Source organism: Vulpes vulpes, chromosome 12 (genome assembly GCF_048418805.1).
Source record: "Vulpes vulpes isolate BD-2025 chromosome 12, VulVul3, whole genome shotgun sequence".
Taxonomy (NCBI): domain Eukaryota; kingdom Metazoa; phylum Chordata; class Mammalia; order Carnivora; family Canidae; genus Vulpes; species Vulpes vulpes.
This window is the reverse complement of record NC_132791.1, coordinates 7,369,879-7,388,168: the sequence shown is the minus strand read 5'-3', so window position 1 is coordinate 7,388,168 and position 18,290 is coordinate 7,369,879. Positions and strand designations below refer to the sequence as shown.

The 18,290-nt window shown below is 40.4% G+C and overlaps 1 protein-coding gene across 6 annotated transcripts in view; it reads left to right on the top strand.

Moving 5' to 3' along the window:
• Nucleotides 1-12,088, top strand: part of KIAA1958 (KIAA1958 ortholog) — a 148,070-nt gene extending 135,982 nt beyond the window's left edge. For 3 of the 6 annotated variants that reach the window (XR_011995417.1, XR_011995419.1, XR_011995418.1), the window contains exon 5: nucleotides 10,791-11,939. Coding sequence is in view for 3 of the 6 variants with exons in the window: in XM_072727665.1 (XP_072583766.1) it covers nucleotides 10,791-11,597 (807 nt within the window). In the remaining 3 variants the exon portion in view is untranslated. Of the gene's footprint in view, nucleotides 1-10,790 lie in introns of all 6 variants that reach the window. The other 3 variants (XM_072727664.1, XM_072727666.1, XM_072727665.1) reach the window with 2 other exon arrangements.
• The last annotated feature ends 6,202 nt before the right edge of the window (nucleotides 12,089-18,290 follow it).

The following is an 18,290-nucleotide window of genomic DNA, read 5'->3' as shown; positions in this document are numbered from 1 at the left end:
AGTGATGAGCAAAAATTTATTTAGTATCCTTCGTCCTCAATTTCTCCAGTTGTAACACGAACTCTTAAAATGTCTTCCAACTTGAAATGTTTGAAGTTGCTCAATGGAAAGGAAATACTTTTGGACATGTAGAGACAGAACAGAAAGACATATTTTAGGGGTGCCTGGGTGGCTCAGTCAGTTGGGCATCTGCCTTTGACTCAGGTCATGATCCTAGGGTCCTGGGATTGAGCCCCACACTAGCCTCCCTGCTCAGGGGGAGCCTGCTTTCCACTTGTGCTCTCTGTTGTGCGCGCTCTCTCTCTCTCTCAGATAAATAAATAAAATCTTAAAAAAAAAAAAGAAAGGCATATTTTGATTTGGATATACTGAGTCTAAAGCAGACAGATGTCCAGATGGACATGTCCAATAAACAGTTGGGAATGTGGGATTTAAAACATGGAAGTAAAAGGGGCATCTGTCTGGCTCAATCAGTAAAGTGTGTGACTCTTGATCTCAAGGCCATGAGTTCAAGCTCCACATTGGCCTAGAGCTTATTTTTAAAAAAATAAAAATATAGGGACGCCTGGGTGGCTCTGTGGTTGGGTGCCAGCCTTTGGCTCACGTTGTGATCCCGGGGTCCAGGATCGAGTCCCGTATCGGGCTCCCTGTGGGGAGCCTGCTTCTCCCTCTATCTGTGTCTCTGCCTCTCTCCCTCAGTCAGTGTCTCTCATGAATAAATAGATAAATCTTTTAAAAATTTAAAAATAAAAATATAAAACAAACAAAAATGGGAGAAATGTTAAAGCTGGAAGCATAGACTTAAATACCTTGCACAAAGAAGTCATAAGTGAAGCTCAAAGCAGGTGACATCTCCAGGTTTGGGTGATGTGTTTAGGGCACCAAAAATAGATGAAATAAGAAATCCAGGTTTCTACTTCTGACAGCATGGTGCTCTAGATACTGTGAGGGGCCTCTCTGTTCTACTTGCAGAAAGGAAGGGAAACATCCATGGCACACACACACACGCACACACACACACACACAAAGACAGCTGAAACTGGAGCAGTGAGCAGTAGCACAAAGGGCAGGGTTCACCCTGAGGGCATATATTGATAACGTTATTAAAGAAGGGAAGAGACAAATGCACGGAAGAATCCTTGATTTAGTAGAGGACCCTGAAAGGAGCCTAAAGAAGTTCTAGGTTCTAGGTTCTGGCTCCTCACAGAGTCATATGCTAATAATATTTGAGGAGGAACACCCAAAATGAAGGAACTTAAGTTTTTTGCAGATTAAAATCAACTAAATATGCGCCCATTAAAACACAAATAAAAACAAAACAAAACAAAAAAAACCAGAGACATGTTCAACCCAAAACACTAGCTGCTCAAGGAAATAGGTCACCATGAATGAGGTTGAATAGACACAACAATCAACACATTTAGACACCAAGGACTTTAAATAGACTAATATTATGAAATATTTATAGAAATGAAAAGAATCATAAAATTGAGCAAGCAACAATATAGTAATCAAAATAATCCAACAGATTTGAAAATAAAGAAAAACTTCCACTTGTGGCCACAGGGACAAACGGATCCAAAATTACCCTGCTTTTGTAACAACTAGAAAACTGAGTACAATATGTACAACAACTGTTCTCAGACAGAACAGACAGCATAGGACTTGATCCCTTAGAGGAAGGTAACAAATGAGAGTACTGAGAAAAGTCTTTCATCAGGTGTGGAGAATAGTGAGCTCTAAACTGAGCTCTGCTGTGATCCCACCCAACACATCTTAAAAGCTAAACCCATGCGCATGAAAAGATGCTAATATCACTAATCAGGGAAATGCAAATCAAAACTACAATGAGATATCACCTCACACCTGTCAGAATGGCTAGTATCAAAAGGACAAGAAATAATAAGTGTTAGTGAGGAATGTAGAGAAAAGGGAACCCTGTGCCCTGTTGGTGGGAATGTAAATTAGTGCCACCATTATGGGAAATACAATAGAGGTTCCTCAGAAAACTAAAAAATAGAACTACCATGTGATCCTGCAAATCTACTTCTGGGTATTTGTCTGAAGGAAATGAAAAGATTTATGCGCCCCCCTGTTCATTGCACCCTTATTTAGGGTCCTGGGACAGTAGCCAAGACATGGAAGCAACCTAAGTGTCCATGAGGGATGAATGGATAAAGAAAATGTGGTGCATATACATACAATGTAATAGAAGGAAATCCTGCCATTTGCAGCAACATGAATGGACCTTGAGGGCATTATGCTAAGTGAAATAAGTCAGACAGAGAAAGACAAATACCATATGATCTAACTTATATGTGGAATATAAAAGCAAAACAAAACAACAACAACAACAAAACAACAACAACCTAAACTGAACTCGTAGAAAAAGAGAAAAGATTAATGGTTGCTAGAGGTGTGGGGGTGTGAGGGTGTGAAGGAGAGTAGAATGGATGAAGGTGACCAAAAGGTTCAAACTTCCAGTAATAAAATATTAATTTTTTTTTTTTTTTAATGAGAGGCAGAGACAGCGCAGCAGAGACACACGCAAAGGGAGAAGCAGGCTCCATGCAGGGAGCCTGAGGTGGGACTCCATCCCCGGTCTCCAGGATCATGCCCTGGGCTGAAGGTGGCGCTAAACCACTGAGCCACCCGGGCTGCCCTCCAGCAATAAAATAAATTAAGTCATGGCAATGTGATGTACAGCTTGATGACTACAATTAATGATATTGCATTGTATATTTGAAAGTTACTAAGAGAGTAGATCTTAAAAGTTCTCATCACAAGAAAAAAAATTTATGTGTGATGACGGATGTTAGCTAGACTCTGATAATAATCATTTTTCAATACATCCAAATATTGAATCATTGTGTCATAAGAACCAAAGAAATAAAATTCATAATGTCTAGCAACTAAACAAAAATTATTAGACATGTAAAGAAGCAAGAACATACCCCTTAAAGAATGAACCAATCATTCCAGCCCAGATCTAACAAAGATTTTAGAATTATCAGGCAAGACATTAAACAGTTATTATAAAGAAGATAAATAAATGGCCAATGAGCACATGAGAAAATACTCAACTTCATTAGACATCAGGGAAATGCAAATCAAAACCACATGAGATTCTACTTCATACTCAATAGGAAGACTGCAATAATAATAATTTTTTAAATAGATAATAACAGGACCACCTGGGTGGCTCAGTGACTGAACATCTGCCTTTGGCTCAGGTTGTGATCCTGGGGTCCTGGAATTTAGTCCTGCATCCCTGCAGGGGGCCTGCTACTCCCTCTGCCTGTGTCTCTGCCTCTCTCTGTGTGTCTCTCAGGAATAAATAAATAAAATCATAAAATAAAAAGATAATAATAAATGTTGATGAGAACATAGAGAAAATGGAACCCTAGTACACTTCTTTTGGGAATATAAAATGATGTAGCTGCTTTGGAAAGTCTGGCATCTCCTCACAAGTTAAACATAGGGTTACTCTTTCACCCAGCAATTCTACTCCTACACATATACCCAGGTTATTAAAAACATATATTTGTACACAAAGTTGTACATAAATATATGTTGTAGCCTTATCACAATAGCCAAAACATAGAAACAACCCAAATGCCCACAAGCAGGCGAATAGATCAAATGTGGCATATTCATACAATGGAGTATTATTTGGCAATCAAGAGAAATGAAGTACTGATAGATGCTTACGGCATGAATGAACCTAGAAAACATTATACTAAGTGAAATAAGTCAGAAACAAAAGGACACCTATGTATTATTCCATTTATGTAAGATATCTAGAATAGGCAGGGTCGTAAAGACAGGAAGTATGAGAGAGGTTATGAGGGGCTGGAAGAAGGAGGAAAAGTGGAGCTATTGTGGAATGAAGACAGTTTCTGTTTGGAATGATGAAAAAGTTCTGGAAGTGAATAGTCATGGTGGTTGTGCAATGTTATAAATGTACTTAAAGCCACCGAATTGTATACTTACAGATGGTTAAGATGGTAAAAGTTATATATCTTTTACCGCAATTTAAAAAAAAAAACAAATAAAACAGTAAAAAATGTATTTCACCTTTATTAATAATTTTAAAATTCACCTGTTCTTACAAACCCCTAGCACCATCTTCATCCCCATTAACCTTAACCTTTTCTAGGCCTGAGGGTCTTGTCTTTCAGACTTTGCAGTTGACAGTTACTGGGAACCTTTATGTTCCCAGGCAGGAATACCCAAAAAGAACCTAATTTCTCTGCACTCTCCAAGGTTTGGATAAATTCTGCATCTCAGGTAGAGAAAATGTCCCATCTGTCCCAAAGAGTATACCTTTCAACTGCATTAGTATTTCTTAGTTTCCCCTGTGTTGGCTGGAAGAATAACCGGTGAGAAAGAATATATATTTCAGTCTTCTGTAATCTATTCACATAGGCCACTCAAACATTTTTTTAAAGATTTTATTTATTTATTTGAGAGAGAATGTGTGTACAAGCAGGCAGAGAGGCAGAGGGAGAGGGAGAAGCAGGCTCCTCACTGAGCAGGGAGCCTAACATGGGGCTCAATCCCAAGACCCTGGACCAAAGGCAGATGCTTATCTGACTGAGTCACCCAGATGCCCCAAATTAAACATTTTTATTTTTTTTTAATTTTTATTTATTTACGATAGTTACAGAGAGAGAGAGAGAGGCAGAGACACAGGCAGAGGGAGAAGCAGGCTCCATGCACCTGGAGCCCTATGTGGGATTCGATCCCGGGTTTCCGGGATCGTGCCCTGGGCCAAAAACAGGCGCCAAACCATTGCGCCACCCAGGGATCCCCCAAATTAAACATTTTTAATAATAAATTCTTAAGAAAGAGGCTAGTATCTTAGAGGATTGGCTGGTATTTAGTAAAATGAAGGATTTGTGGCATCAAAGCCTGTATTCTTTAGTCTCATTTTTTTGGTCTAATTTTAAGATATTTTTAATATGGAAGTGTCTTTAAAAATTGATGAAGGGGGGGATCCCTGGGTGGCGCAGTGGTTTAGCGCCTGCCTTTGGCCCAGGGCGCGATCCTGGAGACCCGGGATCGGGTCCCACGTTGGGCTCCCGGTGCATGGAGCCTGCTTCTCCCTCTGCTTGTGTCTCTGCCTCTCTCTCTCTCTCTCTCTCTCTCTCTCCCTCTGTGACTATCATAAATAAATAAATAAATAAATAAATAAATAAATAAATAAATAAATATTTTTTAAAAATTGATGAAGGGGCACCTGCCCGTCTCAATCGGTAGAGCCTGCAACTCTTCATCTCGTGAGTTCAAGCTCCACGTTGGGCATGGAACTGACTTTAAAAAAAATAAAAATAAAAAAGATAGATATAGCTGGCAGCAGACAAGGTAGGTAACAGCTCTTGATCATGGTTTGGTAGCTGGTGAGCCTTACATTTAGTTATTTGTTCAAGGGAGAAAGGAAGGAGTCAAATCAGACTTCAAAATGTCATCTAAATGAGCAGGTGGACACTGCCACCCTCACTCTGTCATCTACTATGTGAGTTCCACATAGTATTTTTCCTACAGGTTATTTTCCCAAGTGTGATCTGATCCTCACTGACCCATCTCCCTCAAGGCTGCTACCCCCACTGACTTAGACTCACTCTTGAAAACAGAGCATCTTGAAGTCGACACCTATCTTTCTGAATAAAGTAAAATTTGGTAACTGCAAAAATGAAGCCATTTTTGTTGTCAGTAAAGGTTACTTCAAGATTCTGTTTTATTCTCCTAGAAGAGTACTTGCAGTTCATAAGCATTTCTCCACTTTCTTCATCCCCTTAGGTAAGATTATCCACTGAGGGATTTGAGGCATTCCCCCAAAAGTAACTCTTGGTTTTACTTGTCTTAACTCTTTCAAGTGCCAAAGATTATGGTTTAGTTCTGGAACTTTGGAATTTGCCACACAAGTCTACTTTCTCTGGAGTCATCTGCCCCATGACCAAGGTCTTACTCCTCTGGTCATTTTTACATCAAGGAAACCAAGTTTACAATCCATGGCAAATTTTGACATCGTAAAACCCTATAGAGTTTTTACTGAAGAAAAATAGTTTTGTGCAACGTCTTTATAACAAATTGAAGACCTTGGTAACTTTGGCAAATAACCACCAACCAAATCTCAGTCTGAGAAAACTGAGGAGGCCGCCCACGTGGGCCAGACTGAATGGTTTCTTGTGTGCAAACAGCATAAATTTTGTGACTTGACATTTCTCCAGGAATTGCTTTTGTTGTGGCTTTACTTTGAAACCTGTGATATTCTATACAAATCGAGAAAAATATTCTGCATCTTAAGTCAGCTTGGTTCTCCTGACTGACTACAAAGTTAATTCATTGGCTTAATCCACATTTATCAGTTCATTGTGGATCACTGAGGTGCTGCAGGCCTTCTGCTGCGTGTTGAAGACCCGGTTGCATATGAGGTGTAGTTCTTGCCTTCAGGGAGCTCTCAGTCCCTGCGGGGAGGCAGATACATAACATATAAATAGATAAGACGCTGTGCCATATGGAGAGGGCCATAATAAAAAAATTTAAGTTAGGCGTTGTGGGATCCTAGGTGAGAAAGTAACTTTGCTGAAGGAAGCTGGAAGAGCCTTTATTGTAGACAGCAGAATTTGAGCTAGATCTGAAATAATGAACAGAGAATTCCCACATAGAGAAGGTTTAGAAGAAAGGCATTCTGGTCATAGGACGTAGCTTGCCTAAAGACTTAGAAGCATCAGAGGACTTGGTGGTTCTCGTGAATGGCACAGAGTTCAAGGAGGCTGGAAAATAAAGTACAAAGAGAACGGCAGATTAGGCTAGAGAAATAGTGTGTGTACCAGTTAACTCCTGCTGCAGAACAAACCACCCAAACACTTAGTGGCTTAAAGCAACATTCATTTAATTTGCTCACGATTCTATGGGTTGTTCTCAGCTGGGTTCTTCTACTGGTCTCACTCGGGGTATCCATCACATGGGTGCAACTTGTCTCTGCTTCACGTGGTCTGACTGGGCTTCCCCACGTGGCAACATCAATGAGGATGATGAAAGCAGAACCTGCTAGAACCTGTAAGACCAAAGCAGATGGAAGCAGCATCTCCAGCCCTAAGGCTTGGAATTCACACATTGTAATTCAGACATATGCTTCATGCCATACTCTTTGGTTAAGATAAGTCCTGGCCAGCCCAGATTCCAAGGGTGGGAAAATAGATCCCACCTCGCAGTGGGAGGAGCCCCAAAATCACACTGCAGAGGGGCCTAGGAACAGGGAGGGGGGCAGGTGTTGTGGCTGTCTTTGCAAACAAAGTAGAAGGTGGTGAAAGCAAATTGTAAAGTCCTGCCTACAGGGTGAACAGTTTGAAATTTATCCTAAGGGCAACAGGAGCTATCAGAGTTGTCCTTGTTTTAAAGATTTACTTACTATAGGGAGAGAGAGAGAGAGAGAGGGGGAGAGAGAGAGAGAGAGGAGGGGCTTAGGGAGGGGCAGAGGAAGAGGAAGGGAGAGAGAATCCTCAAGCAGGCTCCCCACTGAGTGAGGAGCCAGACTCAGGGTTCCATCCCAGTACCCTCAGATCATGACCTGAGCCGAGATCAAGGGTCGGCCGCCTAACTGACTGAGCCCCCCAGGTGCCCCTCAAAGGTTGTATGTGTGTGTGTGTGTGTGTGTGTGTGTGTGTGTGTGTGTGTGTGTGTTGTGGCTTATTTTGTTTTGAAGTACTATGGTAATAAGACTTTTTGCTCAGCATCCCTTATTAAGGAGCCCTTCCTCTCCTACAGTCCGCTTGGTTACTGAAGAAGCCATCATGTTAAGTACAGTGGCCAACTTTGCATCAATTGTTTGGATCAGGAATGGGCCAACCAGAGTCCTTTCTTTAGATTATTTTCCTACTATAAATGAGAGTTGAACATTGCCAGTACCTGAGGCTGTCAGATGCAAACCTTAGAGAGTGCCAGGGAGTTATGATTGGGGCTGTGTAAAGAAAGCAACTCTGCACAGAGAGGCAGAGGTGAGAGACAGAGCCCTGATGGTCTTGGAGGCTGATAAATCGGACATCTCTCTTTGCCTAGGCTTTTCACATGTGGCTTATCAGCTCTTGGGACCAAATGAATCCCAACTGACACAAAGATGTTATCACCTACAAGTGGGGAGGTGCAAGTGACAACATAAAACTCTGAAACCAGTTGAGTTTGAGACTCATGATTATTTTGACTGTTTTTTACTGGTATGTAAGAAAACTGTTGCTTTTCATATTTTGTATGTAGCTACCCTACTGATGGCTTTTCAGCTGAATCCCTTGGGAGTTTCCTACACCAAGAATCAGATTATCAGAAAACAATTATATTTTATCTTTTTCCTTTAGTTTATATACATGTGTGTGTGTGTGTGTGTGTGTGTGTGTAATTTTTTTTTCTTGTCTTGCCTGGTTTGTAGAACCTGCTGAATAATGTTATATAATGTTATATAATGATATTCAGCAAGCTCATCCTATTCCTGACTTTATAAAAAAAAATTTCTAATGTTTCCATCTTAGGTATAATTTTTATAGTTCTTGTCTGTAAAATACTCTTCGTCAGAGTAAGAAGATTTTTTTTCTTGCAATCTAAATTTAATTTGAATTTTTAAAAATTTGAAATGGATATCAGACTTTGAAGTAATTTTTCAGTAATTAGCAAGTTCATACTACTTTCTCTATAAGTCAATTATATTAACATATTTATTAAGATTGAGTCATCCTTACACTCTGCAACAGTCCTCATTTGTCTTGATGTAGTATTGCTTCCCTACAGTTTTGAATTTGATTTGATAATATGGGCAGTCCGTGCTTTGCATGGTGCCCTGTTAATTGCTACTCATGCATATCAGAGCTGTGTATCAGAGCCTTGTCCTTGTTTTGCAAGATTATATAACATGCACATGTCTTATTTAGCCTGGCACTGTGCAAAACGAAAATTGCCTGTTTATATTCATATACTTTTTTTTTTTTGGTGTATCTGTCAGATTTGGATTAGAGAAAAATGAAGATCCTTTCCCTTTCCTATGCTCCAAAACTGTTTAAATACAAAAGCTGAATAGACTCCATAAAGCCATCTCCTTAGGAGTGATACACATCTCTGACAATCATTTCACTCTATTTTGGGCCTCTTCAGATCTTTTACTTCTTATTGAACCAACGTTGGTAATTTATATTTTGCTAGAAAATTGTTCAGGTTACCTTGATTTTCAAATTCATAAATATAATGTATATAATGTTCTTTCATATTATTGATTCATTTTCTATAGTTACTGTCTTTCTCATTCCTAATATTGTTTAAATGGGTATTTCCTTTCCTCTTCTTTCTCTCTCTCTTTTTGTCAACCCTCCTAGAAGTTTATCAACTTCATAGATCTTTTCAAAGATTACATATTTTCATTTTTTAATCCAAATTTATCTTTTCTAGGTCATTATGTTTTATTTTATCAATTCGTTCTATTATTTTTGAATTTCCTTTCCTTTCTCTAGCTTTTTGAGCTGAATAACCAGTTTGCTTATTTTCAATACAATTTTCTAAAAAAGTCATTCAAGACTATGATGTTATGAGGGTGTATTTAGCAAATCTCATGCATTTTGACATGGAATATTTTCAGTTTGATTCATTTTTAACTCTAAGTCAGTTTTTATCTTCTCTTTGGCCCAAGGGCAGTTAGAAGAATGAATGTTAACCTGTACAGTTTCTACTTTTGAAAGGTTGTCCGTTGAGACTTTCTTTTGTCCTAGAATGTGTACTTGACCTGAAATGACTATGAGCAAAGTCTAGTTTTCTCTTTCTAGCTCCCTCTTGAAAATAAAGCTCTCTTAATGCCCAGACTTTCTTTTCCTCCCACCATATCCAAGTGAGGATCTCTCTCTAATGGTCAGTGCAGTCATTAAAGTTTCCGTACTTTTGAAAAATTATTGATATTGCAACCCTATGGATCATTAAGCCAGTGATATTTCAGGGCCTATTTGGATATATTCAGGTGAAGAACTAAGGTCGTTAACTTGCTCTGCAACCCAGACATATCCGTCATCTTTCCCTAATGGCGCTGTATTTAGTGCCAATAGGACCCAATAGTATGTGCAGATTTTAAGGAAATCAATACTGGGATGATTCAGAATTTGTAAATTTAGTTCACAAATTCTTTAGAGAGAATGGTTGAATTTTACTGAGAAAATAGAGAAAGAAGGGAATGATTTGCTAGAAAAGAAAAGAAAGGCTTTCCAGAGAGAAGTAGAATAGTGAAAGGCCAGTAATCATAATGAGTATATATATGTATGTGTGTTCTTCACTATTTACAAACCTTTTTGCATCCCCTACTTTATTTAAGCATTACAATAACCCTTTGAGAAGGTTTTTATTTTTTTTAAGATTTTATTTATTTATTCGAGCGAGAGGGAGGGAGAGCACAGAGAGAGAAGGAGAGGGGAAGCAGGCTCCCCGCTAAGCAGGGAGCCTGATGTGGGGCTCAATCTCAGGACCCAGAGATCATGACCTGAGTTGAAGGCAATTGCTTAACTGACTGAGCCACCCAGGTACCCAGAGAAGATCTTGATTATTGTGTCCCATTTTGCTGTTTGAAACACTGTAGTTCCATGTATGGAATTGAGATCTTCTGCTTGAAGTTCTTTCACTGTATCATGCTAGGAATCAACCCTCTAGAGGCCTACAAAATATTTTGTCCACAATACAGCCCCCGGTGAGGATTAGGAGAAGGATTAGGGTCTGGCTATTTGGGTTTCCTCAAATGTGTAACCTCAGTGTTTGTCTCATTTGAGATCCCTGCAGCGAAGTTGAATGAGCTGCTCGAGAATTTTTATGTCACCGTTAAGAAGAGCGACGGCTCCGACTTCCTGGCCACCTCGCTCCATGCCATTCGCCGAGGCCTGGACCGCATCCTGAAGAATGCAGGTGTGGGCTTTTCCATCACGAGCAGCACCTTCAGTTCATCCACCAAGAAACTCAAGGAGAAGCTGTGGGTGCTGAGTAAGGCAGGCATGTCAGGTGCTCGTTCTCGCAATATTGTCTACTTCTCTCTTTCTGATGAGGAGGAGATGTGGCAGGCAGGGTGTCTAGGGGACGACAGCCCTATCACTCTCCTGTCCACTGTGGTCAAGTACAACAGCCAGTACCTGAATATGCGGACACTGCAGGAACATGCCGATCTGATGTATGGTGACATCGAGCTGCTCAAAGACCCCCAAAACCAGCCCTATTTTGCCCGGACAGACAGTGTCAAGCGGGAGAGCCGGAGTGGTTCCACTAGAGTATGTCATGGGAAAATCTACCATGAGCATTCCAGGGGACACAAACAGTGCCCTTACTGCCTTCTCTACAAGTACATGTACATCCACCGGCCACCCACCCAAATGGAGGCCAAGTCGCCTTTCTACCTTACGGCCAGGAAGGAGGCCACGGACATGGGCAGTGTATGGTATGAGGAGCAGAGGATGGGACTGCGGTCTCTCCGGGGAATCGTCCCAAACTTAGCCAAGAAGGTCAAGCTGGAAAACTGTGAGAACTTCACCTTTGTCTCATTTACTCAGGTGTCCAGGAGGCTTGGCTCCCACACTTGCTGTCAGTGAGTCTCCCCTGGGTCCAGGCCACTGCCCTGCTTACCCTGAGGGGCAAGAGCTCCCTCGGGCAACCAAGGCTGGAGCTCTGAGGTGGCAGGGAATGCCGGTGACTTCAAGGTCAGGCTAGTTTCTGTCAGTGTGACCTGCTATTTCTTTGACTTGGGGTTTATTTTTTACCTGAAAGTAGATGAGTCTGAAAAATTAGGGTATTTTATCCAAACGTGTGTCACCTTTGTTAAATTATAGAATCTAACACCATGTGTCATCATTACATACAAGAGTGAGGAAGTTCATTTTATCTAGTGCCTTTTTAGCACAGATTTTCTTAAAAAAAAAAAAAAGGAAGAAAAAGAGACTGTTTAAGTAGTCATTAAAAAAAACTCCCAGTAGCCTAGTAGCTTTAGAATGTTATGAAGACTTTATATACTTTGTTGACTCACACTCACAACAAGCAACTGGAAGGAGAGAGATAGACATGTTAGCTATTTCCAGGAGAAAAATTGCACTTGACACTCCCCGCTCTATTTTGCTGATGGATAACTTGGTTCCGCAGAGCAAGCAGCTCTGCTTGATGGAAGCTGGTGGGGCTGCACTCAGTAGTGCTGATAGTCCTGCTCTCAGCACCGGGAGCGACGTGATCTCTGCACCCACAGAGACCATTTTCGTTTTACGAAGAAAGATGAGCGCACCAGAAGATGTTTGGGAGGGCAAGGTTTCCAGTGAACTAGATGGTTTGTACCGTGAGGGAATTTCCAGTAGTGAAAAAGAAGTGGCTTGGAAGAGCGATCTGTGATCAAAATATGAAAACCTCCTGACGCAGAAGTGCCTATGTTTTATTTCTCAGCACCACGTGAAAGCTATTTTCATTTGTACATTTTTTTTTGAATTTTACCAATCTCTTCTTCGTGTCATACAGTTGTTGGTTAAGCATCTAGCACCAGATCTGTAAAACGGCGAAAGGTGATTTTCAGGCTTAACCAGGAAAATCCAACAAAGCAAGCTGCAAAGAAAACAAATCCCACAATGTGCTTTCTTAACGAACTTTGAAATAATGTTGATCAGAGTATGACTTTCTCAGCCACCATAGATGTCATCCCTTTGGCTGGGCACCAGTGCTTGGGACATGATGATGTAGGCAGCCTCCCAGGTAAGCAGACTCAGCATTTAGGATATAGTTGTAAAAAGCAGAGCATGATGATAGGTTATCGATACACTCAGGTAAACTGCAACCTGACCACATGTTACTGAAATGTTAGCAGAATTTTCTGATAGCCACTGAATGAGAAGTGAAGAAAGGAGCCCAAAGAGTGCTAATCAGTAATAATAATGTCCAGGAATCTTTAGGTTGTATTTGAGGAAAGACTGCTACAACTTTATGTTCCTGTGTGTGCTTTCTAATCCAAAATTAAAATTCCAATCTAAACTCATGTTGCAGGAGTCCTAAAATCAGTCCTAGTTCTTTTGCAAAACATTATTTTAGTATTTAATTAATTGTTCTTCAAAATCATTCACCAGTCGTTGAAATATGTAATCCTTCCTTTACCAGAAAAGACTCAGCCAATGCTGCCTTAAGGTTAAATGTTGTTCCTTTTTTGGTTAAACTGCACGTTTATAATTTTGCTTACCAGTGGATCTTTCCTGAATATGGATTAATTTTGGTATGTCTCCATGTGTATGTAAATAACAGGTAATATTTAATAATCAGTGTTATGATTTGATATTGCATACTATGCTACTGTGATTTCCGATAGTGGTTTTAGGATTTTGCTTAAAAAAGAGACACAAAGCATTAGGTTCAGTTTCCTTTAGTTTGCTAAACACCCAAAGGATATTTTGTGTTGTGGAAAGCAGATGGTCATTTTTCCTGTCAGTTCTGCACTGAAATAGAAATATAACCCATGTGGACTACTGGGCAGACAGAGCGTGCAGCCTAATTATATAAAACCTCCATTTTTATTTTAAATAGATTCAAGAGGAAACTGCCATTAGGAATCACTGGGATCTTTTCAGATTTTAACATTCCCATAAGTAGCAATAACTGATCCTGAGGTTGTCATCCTTCTGTTGACAGGGGCTTTTCGTCAGCTGAATAATAACCACCTCCGCCTCACATTTGTTGCTTATCACTACTTGATGTGCTATAAATCCCCAGAATTCTGAGGTGAATGATTATAATAAAAAAATCAGGAGGTGGAATCTTCAGTGATACCTGATAGAATGAAAGAACTGTAATCTCAGCATCCTAAATGCCACGCATTTCATGCCTCCCCTGGGGAGTGGGAGTGAGAAAGAAGACGCATTGATCAGGCGCTACTCCACACCACCCATTGGGCGAGGCACTGTGTTAGGTGTGTGTGTGTTAGGTGTGTGTGTGTGTGTGTGTGCAACGCACACGTTACACATGGGGACGCCTGGTAAACCTGCTAACGTGGCAAAGCGCCTCCTCAACTACATGATCACATCCGTCCTCAGAGGGTCTGAGGCAGGACAGAATAGCTAGTTGGGGGGGGCCATTGGGCCCTGTCGGCCACCCGCCCGCCCGCTGGGGGACTCCATGCTCTTCCACTCTCCCCAGAGCCAGGAGAAAGGAGAATCTCTAGAGAAGGGAGAGGGGAGAGATTAAGGGCATTTACTCCACTTACCTTTGTTTATTTATTTCACTCAAAAGTGGGAACAACTGTCAGGAACTCACGAGCTCACCTAAGCACAAGTTGCCTCTGGCTCCGCATCAAAACCGTGGAGCTACAGGTATTGGGGGGGCGCTGTGCAGTGCTTTGGGGGAGCTCTTGCCCAGGCACCTTCTGCATCTGCTCTGACAGGAGCCCTGCTGGCCTAGTTCCTCCTCTCCAGAACCCAGCAGTGTCCCCTGGGGAGTTTATTCCGGCAGAGGTGATGGGGGTCAGCTTGGAAGGGTGTGAGCCCATTAAAGGTAAAGGTTAGTTTAACCCCAGCCTAGGCGCATAGTACGCACGCAATACACGTTGGCTATTTTAGCTACAACTCTTGGTAATAGTAATAATTAACATTATTCAACTAATCTGCATCACATCGTTCTTATTTCTTCCATTGTGGAGATTCTCCCTCCTTTAAACTGTTAAACTTGAAGAGGAAACCAAACCCGATAACCTGGTCACAAGTCTGCCCATAAATTCTACCTCCAACACAGCCAAGCCCTGATACCTCAGCTGTAAGCAAAAACACGTGAAGAACAGAGATGCCTTAAGAGGCTTTATGAGAAAGCTTTTGCATTGTTTAGTGTGTCTGCAAAGGGGAGTATTTATGGAAGAACCTAACCAAAGTCTTGGAAGAAATGGTCTCCTTGGTTGTGTGGCATTTTCCAGCTCTCCTTGGATTATGTGCTGTATTAATAGCTTGCCCTGACTGATAATTGGTGTTTGAAGAAATGTGAAATTCTATTACTTGGATTTTTTATTTAAATTCGACCCGATTAAAAGCATCAAGCACTGCATCCCAGCGTGTTCATTGACAGTCACTGGGAGAATCTGGACAAATTAACCTTCATGTGGAAGCTGAAGGCTCTTGCTCTACTAGAAAGAGAATCTGACCGGCAGCTCCTTCCCTACTTGGCAATTCTGGACTCAGTCTCGTCCATGATAAAATGGGATCATTGGAATGGATCATCTGCAACGTGAACGGTTGTATTACAATTCCTGAAGCCCATATAGTTAGGAAGCGGCAAAACTCAGAAGCAAAATTCCCAGTTCCTCAACATCATACGGTGAATCTCCTTAATTTTGAGAGCTTCTTACTACACTGGAACACTGTCTTTTGAAAAAATAGTTTTCTTGAATTTTCAGGTTTCACAACTTTTCAAATTATTTTTGTGCTATCTCTAGGCAGCAAAATGTTGACTACTTTTCTCAGTTTAGGCTAATGATAACATTTTAATTAGTGAAGTAAACAGGATGTTTAAATATTGTGTTTATGAACACCCATCACTTCATTGCTTTTACTGAAACCTGGGTTGCTAACCCCCCTTTGAGCTAGTAACCAGGTACCTTTAGGCATCAATAACTGCAAACAACAAAGACCTCAAAGTTACCTCATTTGCTCTACATGAGATCCAATTTTGTCTAAGTTAGGCCTCATGCACATTTAGAAACGGTTAACAGTCCTGAATAGAAGAATATAAAAGTTTCAAATTCACATATATCTTTAAATGTTTTTGCTTTGGGGTTGAATTTTTAATGCTCTGTATTAAAAGAAAAACATTCAGTTGTTTAGCCAATGTTCTTAAAAATCTTTGTTGCTTTTCCCCCATATGAATTAATTACCTTCGTAGAAATGTGAGTGGAGGGAGAGATTTGTGGTGACCTAAGGACATGTTCCCTTCCTGAGAAAAGAGGAGGCCAGGTGGGGTGATTAACTTACCTCCGGGAATTCCTATGTATTCTGTGTCCATAAATCTGACATCACAGGATTTCCCAAAACTCCTTTGACAGGGGCTGCCCATCCTTCTGGCAAAGTCTGCCAATTATTACAGTTTCACAGGCTTCTAGTTCTTCACAGTCCAAGAAATCCAGAGATGTTTCTCATGTTTAGTTGTTGATCAGAATCAGATTTCTATGCTCAATTATAGTGCTTTATTAATCTAATGCAGCTGATATGGAAGTTAGTAATTTCAGGAAATATTTATTCAAGCCAAAAAAAGATCACTGGGTTATATTGGATGCATATTGCTTCCATTACTGTTAAAAGCAATTAGTTAGATCCTTCCCCCACAATGAGATGAGAATGAGTTCCTAAGTGTTTTATGGTCAAAATAATTGATTGATTAATTTGCATTTAACTGTAGTTATGTTACAGTTCAAAAAAGTTTCTAGAAGGTTCACATTTGACCAACACTGTGGTAAGTGCTTTCTCACAGTTGCCTCATATTCTCACCTAATCTCACAACAACTCTGCAAGGTAGGTCTAATTATTTCCATGTTACTTATCAAGAAACCAAGGCTCAGAGAAGTTAAGTAAATTTCCCGAAGTCTCACCGAGCTTATAAGTGGGAGAACTTAAGTTTGAATCCAGGTCTTCCGACTCCCAATCCAGTGCTCCGTTCATGAGGCAAAATCTTTCAGGGGCAAAGAAGGTCCATTTATCACAAAAGTTAAAAAAAAAAAAAAACAATTTCTGTTTGGGAAATAGTTCATTTCTTAAGTCATATGGTGGCACACCTTATATGTTCTCTCTTACTAATTGATTGGTCACTTGGTATGATGGAAAGCCTGATGGTTTTCTGTGAACATTCTACGTATTGAAAACTTTCTGTCTTTATCCAATAAATAACTTGTATTACTTATTATCTACCCTAATGGGCAGACGGTCACACCACAATTTATTCTAATAAAAGTCAAGTAGTTTACTAACTGCACCTGTTTCAACATTCGTATCATTGCTAAAATGTCACAATGATATGCTCATGTGTTTTACTTCTGCTTTTTAATTTTGATGTCAAAGGACTTTTGTAATCTTTAGGCTAAAGCACTCTCATAGCAAAATATACTTACCGTAGTCATGTGTTTTCTATTCCTCTTTCCTTTATCAGGGGATGTTTATTTTCTGCTTCGAGACTTAAAAAACAATAGGTTATAAGTAACTCTGAGATCGTGGAGTCAAATTCCCTCATTTTACCAATAAGGAAATTGAAGCCCAGAGTTATTTAAGGGGCCATCCAAGGTTAACAAGACAGGAAGTAGATTCAGGACTAAAATTAATCCAGAACTCTCCTCTATACCATAGCTGGGGAGATTTGGATTTTTAAAAACTAATTATTGAATTGCATTTGGCAGAATGACATCTGGCTAGCAGGAGTCCCCATTGAACTCCCAACTTCCTAAAGAAACACTCATAAAAATCCCAAAGAAGGCTAAGTCTCAGTTCTAGAATCTAGAAGGTATTGGTGCAAGTGATGAGGCATGCAGTAGTGGATTGAGGCAAAGTCCTCCAGGTTGTAGCTCACTATTTTCTCTGGCTTCATGTCATGACATGGACATTCTGAGAAATAAAAAAATGTGAAAGATACTTAATAACACATTTTCTTCACCAACCGTGTCTGCCTGCTTACTCTGGATCAGATCTCCTGAGCCAGAGAAATAATGGACTGATCCTACCTCCTAACCAGGTGGCAGACCATGAAGATTCTCTGTCCCACCCTCTCTGCCCTCTCCCTGCACCTTCTCTTCATTCAGTCCAAGACTCCCAAAACCTTGGGCTAAAATGTGAGCAGAAAGCCAAAAGATCTATTAGAGGCATGGTGCATTCTAGGAAAAATGTCCTGTAGATGAGGACAGACACAGCTAAGTAGCAGGATATGCAAATACTGTGATTTTTCATGAATGATATTGGTTCAGGGATCCAGAAAACAATAGGAAGGACTAGGAAGACACTTGAGTAGAAAAGCATTAACCTTGAAATTGGACTTGAAAATATGTGCACCTCCTTAGCCACCATGCCATCCATATACCCACAAAAGAGAGTTGACAAACGCACATGGACAGATAGCACAGCCAGGGGCAAATAGTGGATCTAGGAAGAGAGGACCATAGTTGAGGATGAGTATAGAGGAAAAAAAAAAAAAGCAAAAAGGGGCATGTAAAAAAATGACTGAACCAAGGAAAATAAACAGCTTCCAAGAGCATTTGTAAATGAAAGCAGTCTACTATGAGAAACAAGAAAATGGTAGGATTC